This window comes from Vombatus ursinus, unplaced genomic scaffold, assembly GCF_900497805.2.
Source record: "Vombatus ursinus unplaced genomic scaffold, bare-nosed wombat genome assembly UNPS02014778.1, whole genome shotgun sequence".
NCBI classification, from domain to species: domain Eukaryota; kingdom Metazoa; phylum Chordata; class Mammalia; order Diprotodontia; family Vombatidae; genus Vombatus; species Vombatus ursinus.
The window spans coordinates 46,307,595-46,328,616 of record NW_020954556.1 but is presented as its reverse complement, the minus strand read 5'-3'; the positions used below and the strand labels follow the sequence as shown (position 1 = coordinate 46,328,616).

General features: G+C 36.9%; 1 protein-coding gene across 3 annotated transcripts in view; it reads left to right on the top strand.

Annotated features, from left to right (window-relative positions):
• The first annotated feature begins 411 nt into the window (after positions 1-411).
• MSH2 (mutS homolog 2) overlaps positions 412-21,022 on the top strand; it is a 73,662-nt gene continuing 53,051 nt past the window's right edge. For all 3 annotated transcript variants that reach the window (XR_003569366.1, XR_003569367.1, XM_027865368.1), the window contains exons 1-6: positions 412-629; positions 6,189-6,343; positions 9,809-10,087; positions 10,831-10,977; positions 12,866-13,015; positions 13,811-13,944. Coding sequence is in view for 1 of the 3 variants with exons in the window: in XM_027865368.1 (XP_027721169.1) it covers positions 419-629; positions 6,189-6,343; positions 9,809-10,087; positions 10,831-10,977; positions 12,866-13,015; positions 13,811-13,944 (1,076 nt within the window). In the remaining 2 variants the exon portion in view is untranslated. The remainder of the gene's footprint in view (positions 630-6,188; positions 6,344-9,808; positions 10,088-10,830; positions 10,978-12,865; positions 13,016-13,810; positions 13,945-21,022) is intronic.

Here is a 21,022-nt window from a genome sequence, read left to right as displayed (position 1 = left end):
CATGGTTCAATTTTCTTGGCTGCCAAATGACGTGACTAGCTGGAAGGCCGTCCAGGTGCATAACCACCAGGCAGCTCCAGTTTTCGGTAGGAAACCTATAACCTCTGCAACCCTTCCCACTTCCGGTACCGAGGAAAGGGAGGGAAAGGGGGGATGGGCGCAGAAGCTCTCCAGGGACTCGGTCTCCAGCTTTGCGACACTATCTAGGAGGCGGGACCTTGGGGGCGGTGCGTCACCCAGGCGCAGCTTCCGTCCGGATTGTGATTGGTCGCCTCTAGCCGCGTCTTCCCCGCCCCTCGTCGGGCAGAGCTGGATGATGATTGGACCTCTCCGCTGAAGCATCAACGAACGCGGGAAAGAGGCGGGACGGCGCGGGGTCAGGCGGGGTCTCCGGAGGCCGCTGGCGGGAGATTCCAACATGGCGCTGCAACCGAAGGAGGTGCTGGCCATGGATAGCCAGGCCGAGTGCAGCTTCATCCGCTTCTTCCAGGCCATGCCGCCGAAGCCGCTCACCACCGTGCGCATCTTCGACCGGGGCGATTACTACACCGCGCACGGCGATGACGCGCTGTTGGCCGCCCGGGAGGTGTTCAAGACCCAGGCGGTCATCAAATATATCGGGGTGACCGGTAAGGGCCGCCTGGCAGGGGGCCGGGGCCTCCTTCCCAGGCCTGGGGGGGGGCGGGGGTCCTGGGACTGTTGGAGAAAACGCCCGCCGGGCCTCTGCTTCCTTCTCCGCTCGCCACCAAGCGTGTCTCCCCTCCCCCTTTCTAGAGGTGGGAACACGCCCCTTTTAAGACTCACCGCGGAGAGTTTTGCATCCTTGCTCACACTTCTCCCACTCCCACTGGGGGTGGGGTGAGGTGTGTGTGATCGCGGGGTATTCCGCCCCCTCCTCCCCATCCTATTTTCCCAAAAAGTGCAGAGAAAGAACTCCCGCAGACGAGGTGGAGCTAGGTCTCGAACCCAGAATCCTCTCCCTCTATTCAATTCAGTTTTTTTTCCCAATTTATTAAACACTTAATAAGCACCTGCTGTGTGACGGGCACCGAGCTAAGCGCTGGCTATACAAAGACAAGCGAAAGCGACTCGGTGACCTCAGGGAGCTTACAGTCTATTCCTCTGTGCTGGCTCTCTTTGTCACCCCGCCCCCTCCGACTTAAAACGCAAATCAGTGCCCGAGCTCAGAACGGGGAGCGATGAGAGGAGGGTGGGGTGAAGATGGCATCGTCTACGGCTTTTTTTAAAGTCATAGAATTTTAGAACTCAGAAGAGGCCGTGATGATCATTTCATCCAATCCTCTCATTTTACAGATAGGAAAACTTTCCAAAGAAACGTCGTTTATCAGACTTTGTGCCCTGATTTTGGGTTTGGAAAATGGGGTGGAAGGAAGGAGCTGTGGACTTCAATGAGGTTCTTACTGCTTTGCTTCTTATTATCACATTGACGGCATAAATTATTTAACCTCACTGCACCTCAGTTTTCTTTTCAGTAAAATGAGTGGGTTAGATGAAATCCTTAAGGTCTTTTTCAGTACTGAAACTCCCGCAGTTGTCCAAAGGTTACTTTTTTTTCCCCAAGTACTTACTAGTTATCTCCCCAAAGTCTTCATCCCAAATTCATGTCCCTTTTCTGATCACACTGATGATTTCTGTCATTTAAGTTTTGCCCCTTATTCTTTAAAGTGGTCAGCTGAAAATTTAAAGAATCTTTATTTTTAAAAAAGTTTTTGGCAATTCATCCAGTTCCTACGTATAAGTCATCTTGCTATAAAAATTATTACACCGAACATATAAGTAATTCTTTAAGGATTGCAAAGTTCTTTACAAATATTAAACATTAAGTTTCAAGCTACTGCCCTCATGCATCAGTAAATTGCCCTACCTGGAATTCCTACAACAATGAAATCCCAGGTTCGGACCAAAATAATAATAATAAAGTACAGTAGTGATAGCAATTCAACAAACATTTTAATTACACAGCACCCTAGGGAGGTAAGTGCTATTATTATTATTCTCATTTTACAGAGGAGGAAACTGAGACTGTCAGAGGTTAAGTGACTGGACCAGAGTCACAAAGCTAGCAAATGTCTGAGGCTAAATTTGACCTTAGGTTTTCTTGATTACTGGTGCTGTACTCTGTAATCTGAGCATTACAATCTAAATTTTAGGATTGGGGGAGATTGGTATGTGTTGTTAAGTACAGCTTTAGGAATGAATAATATTTTTACATAAGAATAACCTTGCTGCTGTCTAAATACCTCTTATTTTGCTATATGTTTTGGGAGTTTGTAGACTAGGGTAAGCTCATTAAGCTTACCTAAATCTACAACAGTAGCTGGCTTTTCTCCAACCTCTAACTGCCTGCCCTTAAACCTAACCCTACAGTTTAGCGCTGAATCATATTCTCAGAATCCCCATAGCTATTCTTTTCCTTCTTAAGTTTTCTTTGAGGACTTTGTCAGGATTTTTCCTTTAATTCTTTCAGTCAGTCAAACGCTCTTTGTTTAATCTTTGTATCACCTGAATCCACACCCTGAATAAATGTTTGTTGAATTGGTATCGTTGCTGTACTTTATTATTGTTATTTTGGTCTGAACCTGGGATTTCATTGTTGGAATTCCTGGTAGGGAAATTTACTTTATTGCTGCTGGAGGGCAGGAGCTTGAAACTTAACCTTTATAGAGTTGCTTGGGGGCACTGAGAGGTTAAACCACTTTTCTAAGTTAAAGCTTGACTTTCTTGATTTTGAGGCCTGCTCTTTAACCACTATTCCAAACTATTATGTCAATGTTACACAGTTTTTTGGTGACCAGAAATACGTAAGAATGGAGTGACTGGGGTGTTTGAGTAAATTAAGCCTATTGAGAATTTGTAGTTTAAAGATGATTATGACTTCAAATGTGTCAAATTGAGAGGAGACTGAAGTGTAGTTCTTTCAACATGTTAATGGGGAAGTGCTTAAATTAGTTCAGTCTTAGCTGAAAAGAAGCAGCAGCTTGCCTATGAAGTATTTAAGTGGGGTAATATAGGCACTATAAATATGATTAATTGATGACCAGAAATCAAATGAGAAGGAGTCCTGGGCTCCCTCCCCCTTTTTATTTAAATTTAAAGTTTATTACAGTATGAAAATAAAATCTACTCTACATGGAAAAACTCAAGAAAGGGTGTAGTGAGAAAGAAGATTGGAAAACTTGATCGGGGCCAGATTGTGAAGGGCTTTAAATGCCGAGCTAGAATATTTAAGTTTTATCTGAGAGCTTATAGGGGATCCGCTGGAGTTTGAGCAGGGGATTGATATTGTCAGACAGACTTAAGGAAGATGACTTTGTCAGCTGTGTGGAGAATGAATTTGAATGGAGAAATACTTGAGGTAGAGAGGCCAATTAAGAGTCCCTGGCAGCCACCCAGGAGTGAGAACTTGGCATCCTGAGCTAGAGTGGTGGTCATGTGAATTGAGTCAGGGAAGGACTCTGTCTCTATTGAAATTAAGGTAAACTGTATTGTAAGCTTCTGAAGCTTAAAACTGCTCTAAGACTTTTGGAATACCCTGTACTATACTTTTACCCAGATTACTTGGCTAACTAGTGAGTGACCTAGGAGAATGGTAGCTTTTTGAGGTCAGGAAATTTTTTTATCTTTTGTCTTTGTTAACCTGGTACCTAGCACAGTGCCAGTGCCTTGCAGATAGTGTTGCTGTTTAATGGTTTTCAGTTGTGTCCTACTCTTTGTAACCCCAGAGGCCAAATTTAAACTCAGGAAAATGAGTCTTCCTGACTCCATGCCCAGCTCTTTCTACTGTGCCAAATAGCCACCATTGCATGTAGTAGGTGCTTAATAAATACTATTTCAATTTAATTCAAATGAATGCTGGTCTATAAAGAGTGTTATCTTATTTAGTGTTGTTGGGTTTTGTCCTGCTTTTTAATTTATTTAAAATCCTGGGTAAAACTCTCACTATTTTTCAGTCATGAAGTATGGCTATTTGCTTTTGTTATTGTTCAGTTATTTCAGTCATATCTTGAGTCTTCATGACCCCATTTGGGGTTTTCTTGGCAAGGATACTGGAGTGGTTTGCCATTTCCTTCTGCAGCTCATTTTAAAGATGAGGAAACTGAAGCAGACAGGGTAAAGTGATTTGCCCAGGGTCACTTATCTATCTGGTAAGTGTCTGAAGCCAAATTTGAACTCAAGAGGATGAGTCATCCAGACTCTAGGCCTAGCACAATATCCACTATGTCACCTAGCAGCTCCTTTGAACCCTTACTAGTACCTTGAAGATAAAATACCTCCTTCTCACTCCCTAACCCTCCAAAAAAGACAGCTGTGTGCAGTTTTCACTGTGCCATCTTGCATTAATTTCATGAATATCTTGTCCCAAATGAATTTTTTAATTTTTAAAAAGTTTTATTGATGCTTACAACAAATTGTTGGTACAACAATTTTATTTCTGAGCATATTCCTTCTTTGCTTTCCCCTCAAGCTATACCTTAAAAAAAAAGTGGTGGTGGGAGAAGTAGTTCAGGAAAAACAACTAACTCATTAACCATGTTTGGCTGTACATGCGGTGTTTCATACCCACAGTTCTCTACCTCTGCAAAGGGGGGGGGGGGGGGAGTTGTATTTTTTCAAGTCTTCTCTGGAGCCATTATTAGTCATTATAGTTGGTTTTCACTTTATTGTTTTACATATTGTTTTTCTGGTACTTATCAGTTTGTGTCAATGATGTTTTCCCCTGATTTTTTGAATTCTTCATTTTAATTATTGTGGTACAATAATGTTAAATTATGTTAATGAACTACATTTTGTTTAGTCAGTCCTCAGTTAAATTACAAGGTCACTAGTTAGCCATGTGATAGTGGTAATCCATGTAACCTTTCTGGGCCCCAGTTTCTTCATTTATAAAATAAGAGTGTTGAATTAGATTGCTAATGACCTTTCTATCTCTGAAAATTTCTGATCTCTCCTGAAAGTCTCCATTATTATGCTTTCCTACGTCAAGCTTCATCATATATGTGTGTTGTAAGGGGTTGTAGCCTAGGAAGTATTCACTTCAGTCAGTCCTAGCTGATAAGACATTCTCTATGTTCTATCAGATTTAAGGATATGGGCAGCACTTTCACATGTTTTTTTTCCCTAACTCCTGGCTGAAGTACATATGTATACCACAAATTTTCTTATAGCTATTTCTCTTATAGTAAGTTTATTATTTCAAGTGTTTCAGGGAGTAATAGAGTTTACCAGTGTTTTCTGAAAAGGCAAGAAGAATGATTTTTGAAGTTATTACTGTCCTTGAACTAGTAGGCTATTTCATTTACGAGGCCTACTTATGAGGGGAGGAGGGTTGATTTTAAGATCTACTCTTGACCCCAGGAATTTTTGCAATTTGTCCCTGTGCCCAAAACATTCTCCCTCATCATTTCTACTCCCTGGCTTCCTTTGGGTCCCATCTGGAATTCTACCTTCTACAAGAAGCCTTTCCCAATTCCTATTAATTCTACTGCCTTCCCTCTGTCTGTTATCTCCAGTTTATCCTGTCCATAGCTTGTTTGTCTATTGAGTTGGCATGCTGTCTCCCCATTAGATTGTGAGCTTCTTGAAAAAAGGAACTGCCTTTCTTTGTATAGCTGGGCATATTTAGCACAATGTCTGGCAGATAGTAAGTACTTAATAGATGCTTCTGGACTGATTGATTGTGGCAGAGGTAACTTTGGATTCTCCAAAGCTATGCCCACAGATTGCAAGCCCTGGTGAATCCTCCTATTATGGTATAATTCCTGGTTCCATTGTGGGCCTTGCAGACAGTCCACTATCGAAGATCAACAAGAAGTCATTCCCAGAAAATTTGTGATGCAATGATCAATTTTTTATGGCCAGTTTAGCTTGGAAGCACAGAGGTATTATATGTGCCAGAGGAGCTGAAATGATGGATCCCTGGACTGTCAAGTAGGGAGAGTATTACATGTGACAGAAGAGTAGGGTTAGCAATTTACAGATGATAGGCATTGCTAAGAGTTTTTACAAATTATGCTGAATGCTTTGTGTCTGATTATATTTGTTTTCGAAGTAATGTAACCTGAAGTTTTGATTCTTTATTATTTTGATTGGTGAGGACTTGAACTTTTTGGTTTTTTGTCAGTATATGATCGCATATTAACTTAAAGTATGCTATTTCTCTCCTTTAGGTACTAAGAAACTGGAAAGTGTTGTGCTTAGTAAAATGAATTTTGAATCTTTTGCGAAAGACCTCCTCTTGGTTCGTCAGTATAGAGTTGAAGTTTATAAGAATAAAGCTGGGAATAAGGCCACCAAGGAGAATGACTGGCATGTGGCATTCAAGGTAAATTTTTTTTTCTTGCAAAGAAAAGTAGAAAGAAAAATCTCACAATTATAGTGCTCTACCATTATTAGCAGTCCATACCTTCCGTGGCAACAGTGGGCCAGTTTTCTGTGGATAGTGCCAGGCCACAGCAGTAGAAGTCCCTGGCCGTGGTGGAAAGGAGAGGGATAAGGGAAAGAATTTTCTTGCAAAAGTACTGCCTGGGAAAAGACAGACCCTTGGGGAATAGAAGAGTTCCTGCATCTATGCCAGTGGGAAGATGAATCCCAAATGTGTTGGCTGTTCCTAAATAAGGGTCATTCCTAAGTCAGGAATTCGTAAAGTTGTCTTGTGTCTAAATTGGCATTTATGACAATCTGTACTTTTACTCATAGATTGGAAATGTTAGATTTAATGTAACTAATTTTACTATGTTGGAGAAGGATGTGTCAGACCACTCCCATATCTTTGCCAATAAAATTCTGTGGACAGTATGGTCCATGGAGTCACAGAGAGCTGGATATGACTGGGTCAGCGGAACAACAATCATAACGGATTTTGTGATGTGACCTATTTGTTTATTTTTCACTTAGGTCTTAAAATACCATTTTTCTTGGAATATTGGAATTCTTTGTCCTCATAGGGTCATTTTGTAAGAGCTTAACAGTTACTGTGGTCACTTATTGAGAAGAGGAGGTAAATTAGAGAGGGACCTGGATGATGAAGCCGGTGTGGCCTTGATTCCCACTGACTGTCTGCCACACAGCTGCCTAGCACAGTTAAAAAAGAAAGTGTTTGTGACCTACTGGGTCACGTGGGTTTCTCTGGTTGCATAGTAAGTAGACTAACATTAAACTCTTAGCTACAAAGTTGTTTTTTAAGCATATTTTAATACCAAATACCCAGAGTTATAACATGAATTTGGATATTTTATGTAGTGTATAAGATGCCCTGAAACATAACTATATAATGAAAGCTTTATAGAACATACCTGCGTTACAATTCTCATTAATAGACAGTCCTGTTTATAAAACACATTCTCTAAAACAATTTGTGAAATAACATGTTTTATCTCCATTTTACTCTTGGGGAAACTGAGACTTGGAGACGTTAAATGACTTTTTGCATATCATCACAGTGATGATAATTTTTTAAATGAGAGGCAGGGAGAGTGGTCTAAACCTGTGATTTCTTGGATATGCTGCTGTTCTGCAAACTATAGTCTTAGAGGGTTGTATGGCACATTGAAAAGTTAAGTGCCTTGCCCATGGTTACAGAAGCAGTGTCATAAGGGGAACTTGAACCCAGGTTTTTCTGATTGACTGGCTTTCTGTCATGTCACATTCCCGATTAGACCTTGGATTTGAACCCAGATTTTCTTACTGTAAGTTTAGTGCTCTTTTCTCTCTGTTACAATTTTTTATTCAGTCACCTAACAGTAACATTATAAAGAGATTCTTTTGTTGATGTAAATAAAACAAGAAATGCAGTTATTTTTTTGGGAGGCAGAATACCTCAGTGGTATGATTTCATCATTCTGGAAACACCCAGGTGAGGAAACTCCCTCCATCAGTGCAGAAAGGAAACTCTGTGTGTGTGTGTGTGTGTGTGTGTGTGTGTGTGTGTGTGTGTGTGTGTGTGTGTGTAGGTATGCATACACACAGACACATCCCTACTTGCCGACTTTCTTCTGTTAAATTACAAGTTATAAATCGCTGCAAAGATCTCGTTCACTGTTAATCTCCAAGTTTTATTGGGAGAAGTTGGAATCATTACTGCATTTTAAAGGATCTTGTCTGGAAGAGAACACTTATCCACATGAAACAATTAGAGAAGGGGGACTTTTGGGTTCTAGACTTCTCATTATGGTTCTAGTCTTTATCATTAACCACCTTTGTGACATTGGGCAAGTCACTTAACATGCCTCTGATGCAATTTCCTTCTCTAAAGTAAGAGTATTGGACTTGGTTTCTAAAGCCCTTCTAGTTCTAAAATTCTGATTTTCTTCCTCTGATATTTTAATAATTTAAACTTTGATGTTTCTTAGGTGTCTCAAATGACCGTTTTCAGTATTGTTTTCCTCAATCTTTGTTTAAATTTATTCGAAGACAGCTATATGGTTGCTTTGCAAACAGCAAGTACTTAATGAATTTATTCAACTACCATTTGTGAATATTTTCTCTGATATGGCTTGCAACTAGGACTTGAAACAGTTCAACAGGAAAGCAAGGAAACCCATCATGAAGAGGGTAGAATACTCTCCAGAAAAACTTTGCTGCCATCCAGTATCATTAAAGCAAACCTACACCTGTCTCAGAATAATATATGATTAATACTTTGAGTACATCAGACATTTTCATTGGTAAAGTTGTCAGAGTTGGCCCTAGGTAAAATTTGTGGCTTTTGTTCATGTGATTTGAAAAATGTTTATTCATATCTTTTGTTTTTATATCACTCAAATTTCCTAATATGCCCTTCCTTCCTTCCTCTCCCAGAGAATGATCCTTTATAGCAAATTATAACAAGAACAAAACAGTTTAGTAAAAAATTAACTAGTTCCATCAACCAAGTCTGATGTCATATGTAAGGCTCTACATCCGTATTTCCCTACTTGTGCATTCTTGTGTCTTTTCTTTGGGATTAATCTTGGCCAGGATAATTTCTTACCGTACGGTTGTGGTTATTTTGTTCTTTTCATTTATGTTGTCATTGGATATATTGTTTTCCTTGTCCTTTTTTTTTTCCTACTTCGAATCAGTTCATGCATGTGTTTGTACAGTAATATTCCATTCCATGTAGGTCTTACAACTTGTTTAGTCATTCTTCAATCTATTTACATTTCCTTTCTTTTCAGTTCTTTGTTACTATGAAAAGTGCTGTTTTGATGTATCTAGAATCTTTCTTTACATCTTTGATGTCCTTGATTGTATGTGATGGGGGTATCTTTTCTTCAACCTGTGTGAAAGGGCATGGTCTTGGTCACTTTACTTAATTCTAAATTGTTTTCCAGAATGAGTTGGACAAATCCATAGCTTTGTCATCTTTGCCAGTTTTCTGAATTCTAGGTGGAACTTTAGAGATGTTTTGTGTGTGTGTGTGTGTGTGTGTGTGTGTGTGTGTGTGTGTGTGTTGTGTGTGTGTTACATTTCTCTTCTTAGTGAAGTGGAGCAGTCTTTCATGTAGTTGTTTATAGTTTACAGTTCTTGTGAGAATTTTTATCCTTGGACACTGTATCCATTTTGAAGTGACTTTTCTTCTTAAATATTTTACATTATCTTAGATATGCACCATTCTCTGAATTATTTGAGGAAAAGATATTTTCTCTCAGTCTGCTTTTATTGTGTGGTTGCTTTGCTCCTTCAAAAAATTTTCACTACATGTAACTAAAATTAGAAGTTTTTTTTTCTTGTTTATGCTAATAGCATCTAAAAGGAAGTTTTTAAGTGGTTTCCAGTGATTTTCCTTTCTTTTTTGTTTGTTTTTTAGGCTTCACCAGGCAATCTTTCCCAATTTGAAGAAGTTCTCTTTGGCAGCAGTGATATGTCATGTTCCATTGGTGGTGTAGGTGTTAAGTTGTCCATTGTTGATGGCCAAAGATTAGTTGGAGTTGGGTATGTTGACTCCATACAGAGGAAGCTAGGACTGTGTGAGTTTCCAGATAATGACCAGTTCTCCAATCTGGAAGCTCTGCTGATTCAGATTGGCCCAAAGGAATGTGTGTTACCAGGAGGTGAAACTGCTGGGGACATGGGAAAACTGAGACAGGTAAGAAAGGGGAAAAGATTTCATACTAATTTTTTAAAATTCAGTTTTATTTTATATTCAGTTCCAAATTCTCTCTCTTTTCCGTTTCCCACCCATTGAGAAGGCCAGCCCTACCCCCTAAACCCAAAGGTCATTACAAATATATATAGCCATACAGAATACATTTCCACATTAAAAATGTCCAAATAGAAGGAAAGGAAATATGCTTTGATTTGCACTCTGAATACATTACCTTTCTATAGAAGGTGGGTAGCGTTTTTCATCATGAATCCTTTGAAATTGTGGTTGGTTGTGTTGTGTTGATTGTGTTGATCAGAATTCCTAAATGACTTAATACTAATGAAGTACAACAAAAAAAAAAATCTTAAAATCTTAGAAAAGAACACCATGTAAAGAAAACCCAGAACTAGAAAGGGCCATTTAATTGCTTTGATGATATTTTACAAAAAACATTTTTCAAATGTTCTAAAAAAAAGAAGATCGATTTAGTGCTGATTTCTTTTTACAAAAAGAGAGAGAGAAATCATTTTGGGTTGTGTTTTGATATAGTTATTGCCACTTAGCACAGCACTGAGGAAAGGAAAACAAGCACATTAACTATATTAAAGCAATTATAACTGAGATAATTTAACTGAAACTTCATAAAGCTTAAATTGAATAATCAGTTGGTTTTTAAAAGGTTTACAAATTCTGTTTTTCAGTAAAATTATTGGGAGAGAACAAATTTGTATTTTTAAAAACAGGTTATTGAGAGAGGAGGGATTCTGATCACAGAGAGGAAGAAAACTGACTTTGCAGCAAAAGATATTGTTCAGGACCTCAACCGTTTGTTGAAAAGCAGAAAGGGAGACCAAGTGAATAGTGCTGTATTGCCTGAGATGGAGAATCAGGTATGTAAATTAAATGTGTTTATTTATTTATTTATTGTTAAGTCATAAAAATGTCATTTTCCTAGTGGAAGTTTCTAACACATTAATCTTGCATCAGTTGCAAATAACATGTGCTGTCATTCCTTTGACCTTCAGTTCATCTCAAGGTTGAAATGAAAAGTTCAAGGTACTTCCCTAAAGGAAGGACCTACATAAATAATTTGGCTTTTTACTAGTGAATTTCATTATAGTTCCACTATATTGTTCCTAAATCCTTTTTCTTTTTGCTTGAAAGAATTCTTTGTAGGTTGTGTAAGTTTAGTAACAGTATTGAGTTTTTAAAGTTTTAGACTGTGTGTTTATCTTTAGTGTTGGTTTATACCTGCTTTTGACCAATAAAATAAGAGAAAAGAACTGAATTAGGGAGGCTTAGGGATCTGTGTTTGAATAGAGAGAAAAGTAGATATTTGTGTATCACCACAAAATTAGTGTATAAATACCAGTTGTACTTTCATTTAAATGAGGCTTACACAGTGTTATAGCCACTAAAAATTTTGAAGCCACATACATATAGATGAGCTTATTCTTAAAGTGAAAATAACATTTCTTCTATTTATAGCACGTTTAGAGTCTGGTCCATTTTAAAAATATTTTATTGATCCCTTTTGTCATAACATGTTCATTTGCAGATGGATCCCATCTTTGCTTCCTCTGCTTCTCACCTACAGTGAGTCTTTACTGTAAGAAAGAATTAGTTAAGCAAAGTCAACCAACATAGTAACACAGTGACCATATCTTACAGTGTGTACAACATTCCATATGTAATTCTTTTTTCAAGTGAGATCTCCTGCTGTGAAGTAATTTTATTGGTTTACCTTTTGTTTTGGTTTTATGAGAACAGAAAACAACTTTTTAAAAAAATTTTTAAATTAATTTAGTTTTAGTTTTCAATATTCACTTTCATAAGCTTTTGAGTTTTAAATTTTTTCCACCTCCCTCCCTTTCCCCCTCCCCAAGATGGCATGCAGTCTGATATAGGCTCTACATATACATTCTCATTAAACATATTTTCACGTTAGTCGTGTTGTAAAGAAGAATTAGAACCATTGGGAGGAACCATGAGAAAAAAGAAACAAAACAAAACAAAAAGAGCAAATAGTATGCTTCAATCTGCATTCAGACTCCATAGTTCTTTATCTGGATGTGGATAGCATTTTCTATTACGGGAGTCTTTTGGAGTTGTCTTAGATCCTTGTGTTGCTGAGAAGAGCTAAAAAAGTTAGTCATCACACAATATGGCTGTTACTGTGTACAATGTTCTCCTGGTTCTGCTCACTTCACTCAGCATCAGTCATACAAGTCTTTCTAGGTTTTTCTGAAATCTACCTGCTCATCATTTCTTATAGTACAATAGTATTCTATTACATTCATATACCACAGCTTGTTCAGCCATTCCCCAGTTGATGGGCATCCCCTCAATTTTCCAATTCTTTGCCACCACAAAAAGAGTATGTAGATAATTTGTTTAGCCATTCCTCATTTCAAAGACATCTACTTTGTTTCTACTTCTTTGCTACTGCAAAACGTAATGCTCCTAATATTTTGCATGCATATTGGACTTTAATTTTGTCTTTAACTTCTTTGGAGTGTATGTCTAGTAGTGAAATCTCTGGGTCAAAGGATATTGGCATTTTAGTCATTTTATTTGCATCCTTCCAAACTGCTTTTCAGAACTATTGGACACATAGTTCCATTAGGCCCTTAGTGTGCCTGTTTTTCCTAAACCAGGGAAAATAATGCTGCTTGTAATTTGTCTTTGTTCAGTCATGTACTTTTAAAATTTTTTTAATGACTTTTACTTTTCTCCTTGTGTTACTACAATCCTATATTTGAAATTTTTTAATCTTAGGTCGCAATTTCGTCATTATCAGCTGTGATTAAGTATTTAGAACTTTTATCAGATGATACAAACTTTGGACAATTTGAACTGACTACCTTTGACCTCAACCAGTATATGAAGCTGGATAATGCAGCTGTCAGAGCTCTTAACCTTTTTCAGGTAAAAAAAAAAAAAATACCAAATATGGAAGGTTGGGATGGAAAGGGACTTTGAGAGTTGGTAATTTTAATCAATGTGGGCACAGATTGTGAAAACCTCTTTTATGATTTATGGCCTGTAGGAGATATTGTGGTAAAAAAGCCACATCTAAGGGGCCTATTTGTGATAGAGCCTCTCAGATCTTAGGTAGGCTGATCCATCCCTGGGTACCCACTTGAAGCCTTTAACATCATTACAGGTCCTGTCATAGATCCTGGTCTAGAAGAATAAATAACCTTCAAGAACACAGTCAGTGGGTGGATGGGAGGGAATTCTTTGTCAGAAACAATCAAAACATAGTAAAAAAATAAAACCTAGAGTTATTTCCACAATGCTATAAGATGTTGGAATAGGACTTCAGTGACAGTTTCATGTTATGTTAAAGGGTTCTGGTATTCTTAAATATTTAGAAGTATCATATGTTTAACATGTAATTGTACAATTAATATTGTTAGATAAATGCAATAAATTTCAATTGTTGTATTTTACTTTTCTACTCTTAAATAGTATAGAATAGTTTTATAAATAAATTTACACAGTATGCAATCCTTAAATTTGGTTCTTAAGTTTTTGGCTTGAGGTTACAGGAATAGTGTTATATGTCATTATAGAAGTACCATTGGGCAGAAGCTTGATTGTATATTGTGAGTTATATTATAAAAATTCATCTTTTAAATAAAAATTTTAATTACTATTTTTGGCTTGGTAAGACATGCTAATAAGCCCATCATTTCGTCTCTTACCTTCTGTTACTAGGGCTCTGCTGAAGACAAAAGTGGTACTCAGTCTCTTGCTGCGTTGCTGAATAAGTGCAAAACCCCTCAAGGCCAGAGACTGCTTAATCAATGGATTAAGCAGCCACTACTGGATAAGAACCGGATAGAGGAAAGGTACATAAACGTACATATTTGTAGTGGTCACATGGAGACCAACTCTACTATAAATGATACTCTTGCTTTCTTAAAATTTAGTAGTCTTTAGTAGAGGAAGAATCAAAGTAATTTTGTAGTTGAGTAGTAATAGCAGATAATTATAAACTTGTGGCTAAAGAAATATTGATAAAATAGTGCATAAAATTAGAAATCTCTGTTGTATTTCTGTTTGAAAGCTGTGGTGCCTTCTGGTATTGGAGCAAGTAGTAGTGGGAATAATATTTACTTAAAAGTTTGACTTCTTAAAAGAAAGAACTTGTGTTTCTAAAAATATCTGACTCTGTGTTTCCCTTCTAACATATTCTTTGTTGAAAAAATGTTGTTTTGTTTTTATTTTTTAGGCGATTGGGGTTAAGTGACTTGCCCAGGGTCACATAGCTAGTAAGTGTCAAGCGTTTGGTCTGAGGCTGGATTTGAAGTCAGGTCCTCCTGACTTCAGGGCCGGTGCTCTATCCACTGTGCCACCTAGCTGCCCCCAAAATGAGTTCTTTTTAAATTGCTCCCTGTTTTTATAGGATTTATGGTGCTTGTATGTTTCAGATTGGAGCATACAGTACTAAATAAAATGTTAACATAAAGATATTTGCTATAGAAGTTCTGAATCATTTCCTTTAAGCTGTCTTTTAAAAACCTGTGTAGCAAAGCTTAGAAATTAATTGACAGTATGTAAGGTTAAAATCTCATCTCTCCATAGTCATACTTGGTCAAATAAGGTAACATTTGTTAGCTGTAATTTTCATAATACTTATAATTGATTATAATGCTTAACCTGGCAGTTGTGGTCCATGTTCTCATTCATTAGGTGAGTCATTTATAAACTGTCAATATTACGTGAAACAAAAGTTTGACTCCCCAAACTCAGCTGTGGGTTGATAAGACCTAATGGAATATATTCTTATCCTTTCTGAGGTGCTCATTTCTTTAGGCCCAAGGAGTTAGCTAAACTTAATGACCTTCAGATATTAAGATAGGCATTATCCATAAATTTATGATAAAATGTGATATTTGTGATAATATTTATTTTGATGTAGAATTTATTTTCCTTTAGAAGTTGCACGAGATGTACAGTATTCATCAAATATTTGCTATAGAAGCTGCGAATAGTCTTTTCCTTTAAACTGTGTTTTAAAACTTTTAGTAGTAAATCTTAGAAATAAGTTCGTTGGTGGTAGGTAAGATTAAAATGCAGCCTATTAGTGATTGACATTTACATAGTGCTTTTTAAGGTATAAAAAGGGCTTTATTTGTGGACATTAAGTCATTTGGGCCTCATAGCTATGAGGTAGAGTTTTGTTGTGCTTTATTGTTTGGTTCAGGCTAATGCTGCTGCCACTTGAGTGCAGGCCCTCGTCACCTAATGCCTGGATTACTGCAGTAGCCTGCTGGTAGATCTGCCTGCCTCAAATCTTTCCCCACTTCAGTCTATCCTCCATTCAGCCACTGAAGTGATTTTCTTAAAGCATAGGTCTGATTATGTCACCCCTAATGATAAGCTCCAGTAGCAAATACAAAATGCTGTGTTTTGCATTCAAAGCCTTTCATAAACTTGCTCGCTCAACCTTTCTAGTCTTCTTATACCTTACTCCTCAATTTGTACTTTTCAGTACAGTGACACTGGTCTCCTCTCTGTTCTATGAGCAAGGCACTTCATCTCTTGGCTCTGGGCAATTTCTCTGGTAGTGCTCCATGCCTCGAACACTTTCCTTCCACTGCTCCAATTACTGATGTCCCTGGCTTCCTTTTAAGTCTTAACTGTAATCCTACCTTCTATAAAAGTTCTTCCCCAAACCCTTTTAATTCCATTGCCTTCCCTCTGTTCATTATTTTCTGTTTTATCTTATGTGGATGGGCATATATTTCCTATGGCTGGGGACTTAGTATACTATGAAGTATACATTCTATAACTTAAGACTTTACTTTTTTAAAAGTTAAAATCCCTAAAATCATAGGTGTGGAATTAATTTATATTCTGAAAAGTATACTCTATTGATGTCTTTGTTTTTAAAACACAATCATTTCTGGGAAAAAGTCTCCTCTCCTCTATATAGAAACTTACCTTATAATGAAAACATTTAAACAATATGTGCTAGAGCAACCCCATCCTATATGGTATGTAACATTCTGTCCTAATAGTCTCCTGCCTTTCTGCATTGAAATAAGTATGTTTCATTGTCTCTTCTCTGAGGACATTTTTTTTTCATTTATTTTGAACTTCACTTTCTTTTAGGAACCTTACTATTGACATTGTTGTTCCCTTGGTGGTTATTGTCCTTTTGTTCTCTTTATTTCACTCTCCATCAGTTCATACAAATCCTTGTATATTTCTTTCAATTCCTCGTATTCACAGAATCATATTTTTTATTCTATTTTTTTTTAGTGAGGGGTGGCATTCAGGGTTAAGTGACTTGCTGTTGAGTAGCATAAGGTCCAACATAGACCCAGCGGCACTCCTTTGGAGATCTACAGCTAAGTTGACATGGAACCATTAATGACTTATTTGATCTTCACCATTCCAAGTCCATGTAATTGTATTATTAGCTAGTCCCTAGGTAAACTGTATCTACAACAGTGGCCTTAATCTACAGTTTAGCAAACCAGTCAAAAAACAGAAATAGGATGAGCCTAGCAAGACTTGTTTTCGTCATTCTGGATTTTTATAATCACTGCTTTTTCTAGATAGTTGTTAACCACTTTTTCGATGATTTATTCTAGAATCTTCTAAGGAATTAAAGTCAAGGTTACTGTCTGACCTTTGGTTACAAACTGTTCTCTGACTTGTTTTTGAAAATTGGGCCAACATTTGCCCGTTTTTAGGGTTGTGGGGCCTTGCTGTGTTCACCACAATCTTTCACATGTCACTGATGATGACTTAGCAATCCCACCTCCATGTGCCAGTTCTTTGAGGATCCAAGAGTGTCATTTTGGGGGGCCAGTTGACTTGAGTGAGTTAAGGGGAACTAAAGTATTCCTTTACTGTTTCTTATCTTGGGTGTCACTTTCCTTTTTTCATAGTACCATGGTCATTCTCCATGGATTAAAAAAAACGTAAAACAGAAATTGAGCAGCTTTGTCTTTTCTCTGTGGTCAGTTTTTACTGTCCAGTCCACACTACCCTGTCCTTTCTTTGATGCTCTTTTTTCGCTGTCAGAACTTTTCTCCCATTTTGTCATTCCTTTGCTTCCCTCTTCAGCTTTAGCTTATTCTGAGCTTTAATACTTTTGACATGATTTTAATTTTTTCAAATTAACTTTTTTCAGTTAAACCATTTCCTCTCCTTCCTGACACCTCCCCACTGGGGGAAAAAAATAGAAAAACAAAGCACTTCTAACAGTTTATACATAGTCAGCAAAACAAATCCTTATATTGGCCATGTTGAAAAAAAGATTTAATTCTGTATTTTAAGCCTGTTATCTCATTATTAGGATGTAAGTAATACACTTCATCATCAATTCTCTGGAATTGTGGTTAGTTTGACAGTATTTTTACAGGACCCTATAAACTCTTATTTATCCCCTTTTACCAGTTCCTGCTTCTTTACTTTTTAAAAAATCTAAGTTGGTTCATGAGTTCTAAGCATTCACGTAGGTCTACTCAGACAGCTCCAGTTTTTCCTTGGCATGGGAATTATTTCCCTTTATATTTTCAGAATTTCATTCTTAAGTTTTCTATCTTCCTCTTGGGTTGACTTCTTGTCGAATTTTTGACTATGAGATCTTTCAAGGCCTACTTATCCTTTCAGTGAAGAAATCTCCTTTAAAAATGTGCATTTATTTTTTGTACAATAATATTCTATTACATTCATGCAACATAAGGTTTGTTTTAAGCCATTTTGATTTCTAGGTCTTTGCTACCACAAATTGTTAATTTGGTAAATAGTTGACCTTTACATCTGTCTTTGTTCTTGGGGTATATGCCCTGCCCTGTAGTTGGATTGCTAGATTAGTGTATACAGTTTATTCCAGTATACAAACAATAATTCCAAATTCATATTCACAGTAGTTGGACCAATTTACAGATTCTCTAAGTGTATTAGATAAAAAAAGATAAGCTCCCCCCCTCCTCTCCCCATGGAGGCATTGAGGTAGTCCAGTTGATAGAGTGCCAGGCCCAGGAGCAGCAAGACTCAAGGTCATATCTGGCCCCGGGCACTTAACTAGCCTTGTGACCCTAAGCAAGTCACTTAACCTCTGTGTCTCAGTTTCCCCAACTTTAAAATTGGGATAAGAGCGTTTACCTTGCAGAGCTATTGCTAGAGTCAATTGAGATAATATTTGTAAAACACTTAGCACAGTTCCTGGCACATAGTAGGCACTGTATAAATGCTTATTCCCTTTCCTCTTTCTCCTTCCCTGTTAGTATGCCTGTTTTACACAGTTCCTCCAACATTGACTCTTGGTGTTTTTTGTAATTTTTGCAAAGTTGCAGCATGAGATGAAACCTCAGAGTGGTTTGAATTCTTGTTATTAGTGATTTGGGACATATTTTTAAGTGGTTATTTATAATTAGTAAATTTTGGTGGAAAATTGTTCTTATCCTTTGACTAACTTAGCTTGGTGGTATGTATTTGTCAATGCATTTCTTAACTATCTAATGTGCAGGGCATTGTGTTGTACTAGGTACTGAATTATACCATCAATACATTAAATATACCACTCTATCTTATTTGACATAGGATTAAGGCTTCTATGAGCTTCTCTATGGAATGACCCTTGTTTCATGATGATGGTAGCAAGGGAGCCCAGCCTCTGGGATCTCTTCCAAACTGTTGAGGCTTTGAGCTTGAGCTTGGCAGACTGATTGTGTGTCAGTCTGAGGATCAGCCTAGCAATGTTCATAGGGATATGACACATATGTACATAACTGACAGAATTATGGTGTCAGACAGAGAACTGGAAACTTTAATAGGAATTCTTGAACTAATTGGTACCACCACATTTGTCCTTTTTTATGAATTATGTGCATAGCAAAATTTTGTTCGTATTTAATTGTGAATTCAGAGGTAAAAGACCAGTTTTTAAATAAAGCATAATATTGTAATAAATAGTGCCAAACTTTGATTTAAAAAGGTAATTTTTGTGTTGTAGTTTTATGAATTGGCTATCTTGAAAAATTGCTATATTCTAGGCAATTTGTGAGCTGATATTGCAGGCAATTGTTTGTGTGATGCTTAGCATTCCTGTTGAGTCGTACTGACAGTGTATTATGACAGTACTAAATTTGATTCCTTAAAAATTGTCATTTAAAGTGGCATTTCCATGGAAACAGAGGTAGTAATCTTTTTTTTTCTTTTTTTAGCTAGTTGCAAATACTGCTACTAAATTAATTTCACTTGTGTCATGACAAATAGACTCCTGTAACTCGCAATTTATCAGGCCTCAGGATTTCTATGAGATTAAAGATTATGTGTGTGAGTGTGTGTGTGTGTGTGTTCCTGATTTGTGAGTTCACCCTTTTGGGGGAAAGACCTTTACTGATAGAAATTACTTTCTTGTCTGTAACTTTATCTTAAAAGAATTGACTTATCACTGAGAGGTTAAGTAAATGACTTGACCATGGTCAAGCAGCTGGAATGCATGAGTGGCAGGAGTTCAACCCAGATCTCCCCGGGTTCAGTACCCAGGAAGTACCACTCTTATATGTATATAAGCTGCAGTATATACTGTGCATTTTAGAAAATTCTTATTTTTTTCCCCATATGTGACAATAAACCCTAAATGGATTTTTGACCTGAATGTTAAAGGTCATGCCATTATAGAAAAATTAGAAGAGAACCAGATTAGGTACATTTCACAGTTATATCTAAGGGGAGAAGTCTTAATCAGATGAGAAATAAAAGTAATTATAAACGATAAGACCATACATATGCTTTCGATTACATGAAATTAAATAGAATTTGCACAAAGAAAATTAATTCTTTTAGGAAAATGAGAAGCTGTTGGTTGGGGAATAAAAAATTTTATATCAAATGTCTTTGAAAAGAGTCCAGTATCCAACATATATAGGGAATTAAGGCAAATTATAAGGCCAAGAGACATTGCCGAGTATATAAGTGGTTAAAGAATTGGAACAAACAATTCTCAAAGGGAATTATAAACTATTAAATACCATATGAAAGAATGCTCCAAGTCATTAATAAGAAAAATACTAATCAAAACATTTCCACACATTTGGACGATTTAAAAACAGGAGATCTATGCAGTTTTTTAAAAAAAGAAATAAAATAGGTTTTTATTGTTTTGGCAGAATACAATTTACCAAATTTTTTAAAGGGACAGATATATTCCTAATATCTAAGCAGGGAAAGATAAAGTAGAAAAAGAGAATTATAGATTAGTATCCCAGGAATATTGATTCAGAAATTAAAAAAAAAAATCCCAGCAAAGATACTGCAGTAATATAGCTAAAAATAATTCACTGTGATAAAGTTGGATTAGTTATATGGGATCCAAGGATGGTTGAACAGTAAGAAAACAATAATTAATTCCCCTTATTTTATTTATTTTTAAAAAATATTCATATATACATTTTTTTTAAATTGTCCTGTTCTCCCTCTCCCTTCCCCAAGAATGAAAGAAGAGTAAAAAATCTTGTTCCAAATATCTATAATCAAGCAAAACAAATTTTTGCTTTGCCCATGCCCTTTTTTCAGCTCTATATCTGTATGTCTCATTTTGCACTCTTGGAAAACTCTTCATCATTAGGGTTTTCTTGTTCTGTTTCCTTTAAAGCATAGTACGTAGTCATCATCGTGACCTTTTCTGGAATGTTTGCTTTTTTTTCCCTTTGAGTTGGTTGGGTTAACTGGGGGCTAGATTCATACCTAATATTTCCCTTGTCCTTTTTGCTCTTTGTCCTTATTCTTTTATTATCAATAGTTTCTATCATATCTCTATACTCTTTTTGTCCTGGTCCTTCTGTTCCTGGGGTGCCACACATTTTGATGATTTAAAAATACATGTGTACGTGCATATGTGCATACATCCATACACATTGACATGCATACACATTAATATTTTTTAAAATATTAATTATTTTT